Below are 13534 nucleotides of genomic sequence, written 5' to 3'. Positions count from 1 at the left end.
AACCCTAACCCCTTTGTCACTGTTCAAGTGTGTTAATACGAAGTAAAAAGAAGAAACTATAAAAAAAAATATAGCAGGTAAGACTCATACACACACTTATATTAATAACCATCATTAATAAATGGTGAGTTGAGAGTTAACTTAAGTTATTTCACTGATATCTAACAATGAAATTATATAAATAATGTTTAATAACTATATTATATATTATACTATATTAGTACTGCTATAATTTATGCTATTTCAACAGTTGATTGTTGCACACATTTTTAAATTGTATATATTATATTAAGTATTTGTTAATGATCACAAAGAAACTGTTTATAAAACATCTATAAACATTACAGAGATGGACCAGATGTTTGCTGATGGCTAATAATTGTTTACCATTTGTTAACCATCCATAAACATTATTTGGATCTCAACTAAGTTGCAACTAATGTTTATAATATTATTTAATCATTTATAAGAGGTTTATAAAGCATCAAGTTACATTAATTTGGCCCCTATTAGATCGTTTATGGATATCTATAAAAGTGTGATTATTTGTGAACTGATAATGTCAGTCTAAATATGTGACTAAAAATGTTTATCGATGTTTTACAAAGTATTTATTCACCATTTAACGAGGTATTTTATTAATCATTTGCAACTTTATAATAGCATCTAAATAATATTTAAAAATGCTTTACAGATCAATTGACAATCATTAATAAATAATTATATATAATATATATACAATGTTATAATGTCTGCAACAATTAACTGTTAACAGTAAATAACATTATTTAGTTTAAAAAATATCATTTTATTATTGTTACCAGAAAAATAACTTGAATTTATTAATTTACCATTTATTAATGATGGTTATTATTTAGTTTGAGCAGAAATTACCGAAAATTATTATAGATTAAACTATAGGATATAAAGGAGCTTATTAGTGAGTCAATCAATGGTTGTAAAAAATAAAATAAAAAGTGCTTGTTTTTTTCTCATTAACAGTCTAATGTCCAAAGTTGTTTAATTAACAGTGACATAATGAAGGCAAAAACAGCAAATGTCTTACCTGAAACTACAGAATGTTTGACATATTTACTTAATGATTAGTTAAAATCATTGATCATTATATTGACTTATGTATTGATGGTTTCGGCTCAACTCAACACTCTTTAGATAATGTCTTTAAGTCACTGTGTGAGTTGAGTCGTGGCCAGAGGGCATGAAAAGTTTAGATTTTGTAGATTTTTACTCGACACCAGCCGCATTCACCTTGTGTTTAAGAAAACAAAACAATCTCAAGCAGTCAGATAGTGAAATAAAAAGTAAAAATCTCAAGAAGTCTCAAAAATTGATCAGTACGTGTTGTTGTTGTTGTTGTTAAAATATTGTTGCTATCTCCTTTTAAAGCAGCTCTTACATGCATGACCCAGAACTGCGCACCAGCATGTGGACTTAAACTCGGAGGCATCTGCCGGTAAACAGGCTGTAAACCTATTTCACCTCTGAAGTCTGTGACCCACATGAACTAATGCAGCAGCAGCCAAAGATCGAGGCAGAAAAACAAACGGTTGTTTTAAAAAAACACACCTTAAAGGAGTCAAGTTTTCTTGTTTTTATAAAAGGAAGAAGGAAGAAAGAAAGGGAAGGAAGGAAGGAAAGGAGGAGGAGCAGAGGGGGAATTAGCTTACCAGTAGAGGAGAGACAGCCCATCGAATCGCTCAGCGTCCTGAGGGAGTAGTGGCATCGCACAACCGTCCAAGACAAAAAAAAAATAACAACCAACCAATCACCAAAACACACACAAGTGTTAGGGCGCCATGAGACGGGAGCGGGTGGTTCGGAGGAGGAGACGGGATGAGATGAGACGGCAGCGGCGGTTCAAACGAGGTCGGTGTGTGTGACCGGAGAGAAGAGGAGAGGGATGGAAATCCGCCTAGACAGGGAGAGACACACGCTTACCTTTACTCACTAATCCATGCTGATACCCGTCCGTCACACACACACACACACACACACACACAACATAGGCACATGCACACAAACGTCACGGAAGATGAAACTTTTCAGAAGACGTGTCCTTTTCTCCCGCTTAAAGATTAAAGCATTATATTTAAAAACACTGGAAGGAGCTTAAATGTCTTTAAATGTTGCCTCTTTGGAGAGAAAAATAAATCACCTGTAAACATTACGAGCCTGCTGCATTGCTTTTTTTTGGAAGTATCGAGCCAAGCAAACGGCTTGGATTCGGCACACATAGATTGAAATTCAAATTTCATTTGACTGAGTTCACAAATGGGGTATGAATCATCAGAGGGGAGTGTTTGTGAGATTAAAAAGACAGATGGGAAGGAAAGAAGGGAAAGAAAAACTGGAGAAAGTGAGAGCTGTGCCAGCTTTAGCAGTCAGAAAGGTTTTGACCCAGTCCGGATGGCATATTTTAATAAAATGATGTCAGCTAGTTAAAACCCAATGCAATACTTTTATAATTTCAGTTGACAATCTCTAGTGGCCATAGTAATTATGACGGGAGCAAAGGAGAAAGTCAGGCTAGTGTAGTATAAAGAGCGACAAAGTCCGTACAGGGAAGCGGTTGGGGTGGATGGATGGCTCAAACAAATACAGGACTTTGACCCAGACTTAATTTAGCTTATTTAACCATGATAGTTTTGTTACCTAAAGCAAACCAAAGTGCGACCGTTTCACAGCAAAAAACATTAAAACTGCAACCCTTACAATTTTATCTCCTGTCACCAGTATTTAGAAATCTAAACACCCTTCTTGCTGCCTTCTCATCTTTGATCTCGGCTGAAAAAAGCTCTTTCTATCAGAACAAGATCCAATCCTCATTCTCAATCCCCAAGAAGCTCTACTCCATCTTTACAAACCTCCTGATCCCTCCAACCCCCCCTCCTACCTCCTCCCTCCTACCGACCCACTTTGTCAACCACTTCCTGAAAAAGATTGAGGACATACGCTCTTCATTTACCCATCCAGTCTTACAACCCGCCTCTCCTCCTTCCCCGTCAGCGTCTCCCACCCTCTCAGCATTCACTCCACTGTCTCCTCCTCAAGTGCTCAGCCTTGTAACCTCTGACCATCCTACCACTTGTCAGCTGGATCCTATTCCTTCCCACCTGTTTCAGTCTATTGCTCCAGATCTCCCCCCGTTCTTCTCCCATCTTATCAACACTTCCTTGACTACTGGCTGTTTTTCTAACTCTCTGAAGGAAGCAAGGGTGAATCCTCTCCTAAAGAAATCCACCCTCGACCCATCCTTAGTGGACAACTACAGACCCGTCTCTCTCCTGCCGTTCCTCTCCAAAACTCTGGAACGAGGATCTTTAATCAACTATCCTGCTATCTTCATGGGCACAACCTCCTTGACCCTCACCAGTCTGGTTGTAAGAAGGGCCACTCAACAGAGACTGCCCTTCTCGCTGTGACTGAACAGCTTCACAAGGCGAAGGCGGCCTCTCTCTCATCTGTGGTGGTACTGGACCTTTCTGCAGCTTTCGACACTGTGGATCACCAGATCCTCATCTCCACCCTTCACCACCTGGGAGTATCGGGCTCTGCCTTGTCTCTACTCAAATCCTATCTCACGGACCGCACCTTCCGTGTAACTTGGAGGGGTTCTGTTTCAGAACCCTGTCCACTCACCACCGGGGTCCCTCAAGCCTCTGTCCTTGGTCCACTCCTTTTCTCGGTATACACCAACTCCCTTGGCTCCCTCATCCACTCGCATGGCTTCTCCTATCATAGCTACGCCGAGGACACCCAGCTAATCCTCTCATTTCCCCAGTCTGAAACACAGGCAGCAGCATGTATCTCTGCATGTCTGGCCGACATCTCCCAGTGGATCCTTGCACCACCTCAAACTCAACCTGGGAAAGACTGAGCTCTACCTCCCAGGGAAGGGCTCCCCCACCACTGACCTCCACATCACTGTCCAGAACACGGTGGTTGTCTCCACAAAAACCGCCAAAAACCTTGGCGTGACTCTTGACAAACAAACTGTCCCTCTCCACAAACATCACTGCCACCACCAGATCTGGCAGATTCTTGCTGCATAACATCAGGAGAATCCGCCCATTTCTCACCCAGAAGGCAGCTCAGGTCCTGGTCCAGGCACTGGTCATCTCACGCCTGGACTACTGCAACTCCCTCATGGCAGGTCTGACTGCCAAAGCCATCCGACCTCTGCAACTCATCCAGAATGCAGCTGCTCGATTGGTCTTTAATCTCTTTTTTCTCTTCTTTTCTTCTTTAACATATAGCACTCCTTAGCAATGACAGTTAGCTCTTAAAGTTGTGTACTTACTTGATTCCTGTGGTCTATGTCTAGTACTATCAGGTTGAATGCACTTATTGTAAGTCGCTTTGGACAAAAGCGTCTGCTAAATGACATGTAATGTAATAATGTAATGTTTAATCTTCCCAAATTTTCACACACAACACCCCTCCTCCGCTCCCTCCACTGGCTACCGGTGGCTGCGCGGATACGCTTCAAGACTCTAGCTCTGGCGTACTCTGCTGCTAACGGTTCAGGTCCTACTTACATCCAGGACCTTGTCAAACTCTACACCCCTGCCCGTCCTCTACGCTCTGCATCAGCCAAACAGCTGGCAACTCCCACCCTGCGTGGGTCAACTCGCCTCAAAACCACTTCCAGACTTTCCTCTGTCCTGGCTCCCAAATGGTGGAACGAGCTCCCCACCGACATCAGGACCTCAGACAGCCTGGACATCTTCCGCCGCAGGCTCAAGACCTTCCTCTTCCAACAATACCTCGGTTAAGTCATGGTCACCTAACATATCTATTTATAATAAAAATAAAAAAATAAATAAAAATGCGCTTCTTTTTTCTCTTCTTCTTTTCTTCTTTAACATATAGCACTACTGTAGCAGTGACAGTTGGCTCTTAAAGTTATGTACTTACTTGATTCCTGTGGTCTATGTCTAGTACCATCAGGTTGAATGCCCTTATTGTAAGTCGCTTTGGACAAAAGCGTCAGCTAAAATGACATGTAATGTAATGTAATGTAATGTAATGTATTTAGGAGCTATACTGGTTGGTCATATAACAGGTAGGAAAAAATAACTTGTGGTTGTTTTTGTTGGAGAACTTGATGGTCTCAACACAATTTGAACATGTCATAAAAGAGGATGTATTGCAGGACTGTTGCATTAAACTGACTGTACCTAATAAACTGACAACTGAGTGTGTTTTATGGAAGAGCACATTGGGGATGTGGTTATGTAGTTTATAAAAGCTTCTAGTTTGTCAGGTCTATTCGAAATAAGGACATGACCACATCCCCTAGCAACCCCGAGTGTTTACAACCTGAACTAATCAGAGACAGACTGTGGAGGATAATGAAATATGAGTTTATTTACAAGTCAAAAGATCAAGAATTGCCAAAATAAATTAAGTGAAAACTAATAAAGTGTGCTGTCTCTTTGGAAGAGCAATTCACATAATTTTATATTCAGTATATTCATTCACCCACATGTTTCTATTTTCAGTTACACATAAGGGGATTAACCCAATGCAATTCTTTTATAATTTTAGGTGACAACCTCTAGTGGCCAAAATAATTATGACGAGAGCAAAGGAGAAAGTCAAGATATGTACTATAAAGAGCGACAAAGCCTGCACTGGGAGGAGGTTGGACCCAGGAGACTGGTGTCTAAGTCTTGAGTCCCGTGTGAAACCAAAAGTCTAATTGTTTTAAAGTAACTACAAGGAACTATTGTTTCGTGTTGAGTTTGCCAGCGCCTGTGAAAAAAAACAAGTATATGTAACCACAGTTGTAACACACAAGCAGGAACCCAAACACAGAAAAAACATCCCGAAGCAGCACCCATCCAGAAGATGCTAGTTACCCATCCCTGCAAGATCCACTAACAAAGAGATACCTCAATTGTTGTTATTTGCAGACCTCCACCATGCGTTGAGAATCTCCTGCACAGCAGATATCTAATCAAACCAAACTCCATTCAGAAAACCATGATTTTAAAAGTACTTTTCTTGTAGTGTAGCAGAGAGACCTGACAAAGCATAAATTTAGACTTTTTCCACATCAGCAAAATGATGTAGCTATATCAGCATCCCTTTGATGTGTTTAGTGAAATTAAATCACAGCTAAATCATCTTTTGTGTTCATACTGATGTATCAGTCTTGTACCATTCATCCAGACACTGTTCCTGGAGAAGGTGATGAAATTCACTGAGCAGTATGCACCTCCAGATCATATTAATCCAGACATGACGCAGTTTGGTTGGTTGTATATGGAACTTCCACAGCAGCTACAGAGCAGCAGGATGGATTATTTTAACCTCAATTGATGATGGAAAATAACATTAATGGCAGCATTAATGGCGCATGCCGCATAGGACAAAATGTGTCCTGCAATGGACAAGGTATAGCTTGTTTTTTAGCTGATTGCAAGAAATCTCTTTGCTCTCTAACTGAAGCAGTTGTTCATGAGTTGAAGTTAATTTGTTGGTAACTATAGGGCTGTTTCCAATAACGGGCAATAACCGGAATGAGGCGGGTCTCACTCGCCGAAACGCCTCTAATTTGAATACGAGCAGTCTGGAGCGGCCTTTTGTCTGGACTTTTTTCGTCCCTGTCGAAGAGCAGGGTCTGTTTTTCCATTGAAAAAAGCCTAGTTACTGATTGGATAGATTGCTAAGCGGGATGTGACGTAGTACTCTACATGACAACAACACATGCCATTTGTAAAAGCCGGTAAAGCAGTGTTCCCAACTTAGCAACTTTGTTGCTATATTTAGCGACTTTTCAGACCCCCTTAGCGACTATTTTTCAAGAAAGCGACTGGAGACAAATCCAGCGACTCCTTCTGTAGCTAACTGCCGCTAAAGTTAGCTCTTTAGCAGTGCAGTGTGTATGTGCTGCTGCTACAGGAGGTGTTCACTTGGCAATCTCTGTTTCTGTACAAGAAGCACCGGACACTAGTCATGCCGGTTAATTCACAATCACTATGTTTATGATCAGCGGGGACTCTGCATAATTAGCCATGCTGCTTTCAGCTGCTGACGTTGTGCACAGTTAGCGACGGCGAAAACCATACGTCACCTCCGGAGTCTCTAAATCCCTCTGGGGACAAACTTGTAATAGAGACACACTTTTGAGTAGGTGTGGCCTGAGACTTTCCCGGTGGCCACTCCCCCCCCACCCCATCGAAACACAGCTTATATCTGCATTATATCAAGATTGTGCAAAACCTGAAAGGTAAGGGGAAAAACATATCTAGTTGTATTAATATAGCAAATTGTGAGTTAAAGAGAATCTGGAAAATGCCAACATGCTGATGAGTCACGTAAAACAGCAACAACAGTAATCCTGTGATTTCAAAACTTCCCCCATTATTTGTACATTTGTACCCAGAAAGGAACTCCAGTCACTGTTTGACCTGCAGTGTCTCGGCCATGACGCATCAGAGACAACAGTGGTGGGGAGGAAGACGACAGGAAGGGTGACCTGACACCGACCCAGGAAAAACACAACCATGATATTTGGTTGGCAACTGGTTGTCTTGAAATCTGGGTAATTTTAGCTGAATGTTTGTCTTTATAGCTTTAGTCAGGAACTACATTTACTCAAGTACCAGTTTTCTGAAACTTTATACTTGTACTCCTTTTCATCTCAGAGTGAAAATATATACTTTTTGCTACATTTATCTGACAGCTTTAGTTACTTTACAGATTCAGATTTTTAAAACAAAATCACGATCAACAACAAATAAGGATCGCTGAGCATTTTTAAGATTTTTGCTCAACAGAAAATGAAACTTTTGGATTCAAAATTTTAGAGCAAAACATTTTTTGGTCTTGACTTTGCTCTCAAAACTATTCTGAACACACAAGACACACAAGTAACCTCATAAATAAATGTTTTTATTCTTGTATTACCTGCTACTGTTCAGGAAGAGTTCATCTTAATTATTCTGTATAAATAAAATGAAACTAATTGTTGTGCATCTACAGATGAAATGAATGTATTTTAATAATATTAGTCATATTCCTCTTTATCGTCATAGCCAGATGAGTGATGCTCTTCAGTTTTTTAAAAATAAAAAGTGCCATCCCCCCTGATGTAACGTATTAAGAAATATGTCTTCACACTCTGATGTTACGCATCACTCTGTGTGTGCTTACCGCTGTGTACTGCCACTCGTATGGTAACCGCCTGACGACAGCCGTGATGAAAGTCGACCACTCAGGAAGGAGATAAGTACAGAGACAGCAGTTTGTAGACAGCACTTTAGGAATGAAATCCGAAAAACCATACGGTTGACTGGTGAGTTCTTGATATTTCTATATTTCACTGTGATCAATATGTAAATATATATGTGTTGTGACCAATTGGTTTATTAAAAAAATACTTTTTCTTCAAAAGAAACTATTTTATGTGCAACACGCAAAAGTACATGTAATAAAAATGGTGTATTTTGTTTTTAGTTTTCGTACATGCTTACAAAAATGAGTTGGTTCAGTGGTAGTTAAACAGTATTTTCTTGCATTGTTTTTTTTATAATGTTAAATATGCAAAAATGTCTCAGGTTTATTTGTGATTTCAATTCAATGTTAAGATTATTATTTCATTTGATAATATATGATCATATTAACTTCATTAACTGGCAAAAGATGTGAAGGTACAATTGTAGGGTATCTTTAAAACTACACTGCAAATTGAAAATAGATAATTTTTTATTATGTATCATATACATTTTATAATGTTTATTATCATAAACCACGTTAAGCAAGATTTATCCATTTTAATTTTTAAAATAAGTTTTTTTATTTTTTGAAAATATACAAGATTATTGAATTAGACTCCACATGTTTTGTGCAAAATGCCATGATATTCATCTCATGAGGAAGTTAAACTGGTTCCTGTGCAAACATAAATGTACTGTTTGTTTTTTTTAAACACAGATTTCATTCTGCAGAGAAAAGGAGGAAGGTGAAAAGAGGAAGTGGTAAATTTCCTGAATCTAAGAACTTTCCTGAATGTGGTCACACCACAACCACCAAACTCACAACAGGTTTTAATAGAAGCACCTAAAAATAATCTTATCTCCACTCTGATTCATCTCTTCCATTTCGATAAAAAGTTAAATTGACATTTAATTTGCCAACATGCAGTCAGAGCAAAATGAAACCATAACGATGTTAAACGTGACGACCCCGATCCCTGGTGGTGGTGGAGGCTGCCCACCCGTCGGTATTCAGCTGGAGGGTCTCATCCTGCCCCCGGTCCTCACCATCGACGTCATACTGGGGCTGCTGGGAAACCTCGTGGCTCTGTGGATCTTCTGCTTTAAACTGAAGACCTGGAACCCCAACAACCTGTTCCTCTTCAACCTGGTCATTGCCGACTTCCTGGCGCTGGTGAGTCTGCCGCTGAGGATCGACGCCCTGCTCCGGGGTCACTGGGTGTTCGGCGACGGTTTGTGCCGGATCAACCTCTTCCTGATGTTCTCCAACCGCTCGGCCAGCATCGCTCTCATGACTGTGGTGGCAATTTACCGCTATTTTAAGGTGAGGAAACACGTTCACATTTTGTTGTTATATGACCCCAATTCAAAATTTCTAATTATTTGTGGCATATTTTCATTAGAAAAATATACAACGACAGTTTAATTTATGTTCAAACAGACTTATTTTTGTTTCAATTCGGAATATATATACATTTGGTTTTTATTAACATTTAACATAGCACTTTTCTTTGGAATGTACAAACTTGCACTTATGAAACTAAAAAATTAATTTAACATGTCAAATAATTATATGTGACCTCTGGCATTGGGGTTTGTGCCGGCTATATTCGAGTTGCTATGGTTGCTAACTAAAGATTGGATGTCTGCTGTCCTCTGCCAGCAAGAGTGAGAGCGAGGCCTGAACAAATACACGCACTGAATGCAGCAAATGAAAATGGATGTTATCAATTCTGTAGTACAATGTGGTCAAATGTAATCCCGTACAGTAGCTGACGCTCATATATCCTTGCTAACTTCCCTGTATGAGAATTTCCCCAGAAATCTTCCAAACCATACAACCTCACTTTGTTCCTAACTTTGAATACAACCCATTGGAGCATTTCCAATTTTAGAGCTCAGCTTAACTGGGGGCAGGAGATAAGCACTTCCCCTTATGTAAATTTAACAGTAGCCATTTTAAAAAAAGGTTGCAGTTTTTTCCATTTAGGCAAACAAAATAACTTTTTTCAAACATTAGGGCAAAAAACCCATTATTGTTAGGTGTTACTAGAGCTGGTTAAAAAAGTTAAATAAACGCATGTAAAATGCCCAAAGTAAAGTAGTTACAAAGCTGACGAAAAAACATGATGCACAGAATTTAAGTTACGTCACTTTAAATAACATTGTTTACTTTTGTTTTCACATGGGACACAAACACCACCCCCTCTTAAAAGTCCTGTAATTGTTTGACCCATTGCACCTTCCTTGAGCGGACTTTTTCATGCTTTATACTCACTTCCACCTTTTGCTTTCACACTCGTCACATATCGTCACTTCCACTCGTAATTACTACCTCCACTAGAGGGCGGTAAAATGAACGAAATATGGGTTGACACATGTGGTCGTATTTTGTGATTTTATTCACGCTTTTGCTGTAAATGATGTATAAAGATGCACCATCGCTGTGTTCTTGCTCCAGGTGGTCCACCCTCACCACCGCTTCAACCGCATGACGAAGCGTCAGGCTGCGTTCGTGTCCGTGTTCGTCTGGCTGCTGGTGATGAGTCCTCGGGTTCCCATGCTGGCGTACAACCACATCAAGGGCAGCGGCGACAGAACCCAGTGCTTCTTCTTCACCTCTTACAAAGAGGCGTCGCGGGCCATCATCATCCTGGTCGCCATGCACCGGATCCTGACGGTGCTGGAGTTCATCATCCCGATGGCCATGCTGCTGTTCTGCTCCGTCCGGATCTCCTGCTTCCTGCGGCAGCGACAGATAGGTAAACCAGACAAGGTGCGGAAGGCGATGCGAGTGTGCGCCGCCATCGTCGCGGTGTTCATGGTGTGCTTCTTACCGACCACGGTGACCACCATCGGGGTGTGGGTCATCCGCTCGTACCGCCCGTGGGACTGCGCCTCCTTCTACACCTTCACCCAGCTCACCATCGTGTCTCTGGGGCTGAACTTCCTGAACTCGGCCCTGGACCCCATCATCTATGTGTTCTCCAGCTCCATGTTCAGGAAGGCGCTCTGCAGCTCGCTGCCCCGCGCCCTCCGCTGCGGACAGGACGCCGGCGACGGCGAGAAGGGGGCATCCTCCTCAGGGAGTCAATCGACCACCCAGCAGGAACTGAAGTCCATGAGGGCCAGCAGAGGGAGTGAAGCCATGTGAGGAGCTTCTCCTCCATAAAAATGACTGATTCAGGAAAAAAAATGTTCATTCCTGCTCTGATTCATTTTTCAAGTTGTCTGCTTGTTGTGTGTTTATGTGTTTTTTGATTGATTGACTCTTTTTTACCACAGCCCTCTCCTTGTGGTTGAGCTGGTGGCAGCAGTGGTCATGATGGTGTAAGGTTAAGAAGGTTCAGAAGTTAATATAATTTATATTTGAGTTATTTTACTAAAAGATGCTTTTACAATGTTATAATTTTCATCAGTTGGCTGTTTGTGTATTTATGTTGCACATTTATTATTTACATATTTACATGTTGAATGTTTGCAGCTGCGTCTTTAAGGCAGTTTAGGACTGGCTTCTGATTGGTTAATTCAGTCTGGTGGGCTGTGAGAAACCAGGAAGTGAAGTTTTTTTTATTTTTATTTTTTTATTATTATTTTTTTATTGACAAAGAATCATGTACAAAATGTCATGGCATATTAACAACAAGTAACATCTCTCAGCAGGGCACATAATAAATATATAAAATAATATAGAGAAGAGAAAAAGAAATCAAAAAAACAAAAGCTTAAATAAAAAAAATAAAGAATACAAATTAGGAGGTAAACAGGTCAACACATCATACAATTAGGGGTCTATGAATATATTAAGATCTTCATACGCTGCAAGGAGAGACAGTGCATGTTTGTGTGTCATCAGTTTTAAGGAACTGAGGTGATTGTCCACAAGAGTCTTTTTAAAAACATTAAAGAGTGGTTTTGTTTTTCTCCATTTGGATGTGTGGATGAAGAATTTTGCCAAGACTATCAGGTTGTTTACAATCAAATCACATTTAGCATCTTTCAAAATAATACCAAACACAACATTTTCTCTTGTGAGATGAGTAAGTTGGATTTTAGTTGATAGCCAGTCCTGCAGATCCTCCCAAAAAGTCCCAGAGTGTATGCAGTGGAAAAACAAGTGATCAGTAGTTTCAATTTCAGTATACTACAGAAGGCACAGTTGTTGTGATCAATACCAAATCTCAATCTTAGCAGTTCACTGGATGGATAAATATTATTCATGATTTTGAAATGAACTTCTTTTGTTTTGGGGCTTACAGGATACTTAAGATATTTGGCTCTCAATTTGTTAATGTCTGATTTAGGAAATAGTTGGATAATGGAATTTCTGTTTGATTGTATTGGGAAAATAATTTTGGTCAGGTGAATACGCATGGCTAAGTTTGAACAATCTCTAGCCAGAAAGTCAAGGCCATAGAAATTAAGTGCAGGAAGATTTATCACGCCAGAGTGCGTATCTATGTTTTGGACGAGTCTTCTAACTGCTTCAGGGATCGCTTTAATTACTTTATTAAACTGGGCTTGTGTGCAGGTTAAATCATATTTTAAACAAAAATCTGTGTAAGAGAGCCAATGTCCCTGGTCTCTAATTAGATGAGTTATGGACCAGATATTTTTTATCCATTCAGTTGTGCAAGAAGAGAGATTTGCCATTGCTCGTGACATATCTGTTATTCCATATTGGGGTTTGATGAGGAGTAAAATTGTGTGTGAACATGAGTTTCCAACATAATAAAACCTGTTTGTGAAATGAGGACAGTTAGGTTGACAATCTTTCAACCTGAAAATCACATTTAAGGACAAACTCTATACCACCCATTTTTTTAAAAACACCTCTGGGGAGACAATACCAAATACAGTTTTTGTTCATCAGGAAAGATTTTAGCCACTTTAATTTTAATATAGCATTTAAACACTCAAAATCAATAGCTTTCAGACCACCATCTTCATACTCTTGGACCATTTCTGACTTTTTAATGTAATGTACCCGGTTTTTCCAAATAAAATTGAAGTTCAATTGGTTAATAGTTTTAATGAATTTATTAGATATGGGCATAGAGTATGCAGGGTAAATACATCGAGCTAAAGATTCCATTTTAGTTAAGTATGTTCTACCAAAGACAGTTAGGTCTCTTTGTAACCACATGTTGAGTTTGGATTTACATTCAGTAATTTTGTCTTGTAAATTTAATGTTTCCCGATTTTTTTCATCTTTGGTTATATGAACACCAAGATATTTCACAGAGGATCTGATGGGAATGTTTTAAGCATTTGTAAGGTTGCAGTCA

At 39.8% G+C, this 13534-nt stretch overlaps 2 protein-coding genes across 2 annotated transcripts in view; one reads left to right on the top strand and one right to left on the bottom strand.

The window, feature by feature from the left end:
* stxbp4 (syntaxin binding protein 4) overlaps positions 1–1821 on the bottom strand; it is a 65308-nt gene extending 63487 nt beyond the window's left edge. The window contains exon 1 of the mRNA XM_059324197.1: positions 1689–1821. Within this exon, the coding sequence (XP_059180180.1) occupies positions 1689–1744 (56 nt within the window). The 5' untranslated portion in view covers positions 1745–1821. The remainder of the gene's footprint in view (positions 1–1688) is intronic.
* Positions 1822–9168: 7347 nt separating this feature from the next.
* On the top strand, positions 9169–11812 carry LOC131959097 (hydroxycarboxylic acid receptor 2-like). Its single transcript, XM_059324205.1, has 2 exons — positions 9169–9570; positions 10708–11812. The coding sequence occupies exons 1-2, from the start codon at positions 9169–9171 to the stop codon at positions 11398–11400; spliced, it is 1095 nt and encodes a 364-aa protein (XP_059180188.1). The 3' UTR covers positions 11401–11812.
* The last annotated feature ends 1722 nt before the right edge of the window (positions 11813–13534 follow it).

This window comes from Centropristis striata, chromosome 21 (genome assembly GCF_030273125.1).
Source record: "Centropristis striata isolate RG_2023a ecotype Rhode Island chromosome 21, C.striata_1.0, whole genome shotgun sequence".
Classification (NCBI taxonomy): domain Eukaryota; kingdom Metazoa; phylum Chordata; class Actinopteri; order Perciformes; family Serranidae; genus Centropristis; species Centropristis striata.
The sequence above is the reverse complement of the archived record's forward strand: the minus strand, read 5'-3'. Positions and strand labels throughout refer to the sequence as shown.

Bases quoted from the DNA above. Each gene is read 5' to 3' on its own strand.
- LOC131959097 (XM_059324205.1), top strand. From the start codon at position 9,169: ATGCAGTCAGAGCAAAATGAAACCATAACGATGTTAAACGTGACGACC. The intron at 9,571-10,707 runs GTGAGGAAACAC...TTCTTGCTCCAG, and splicing joins CAATTTACCGCTATTTTAAG to GTGGTCCACCCTCACCACCG.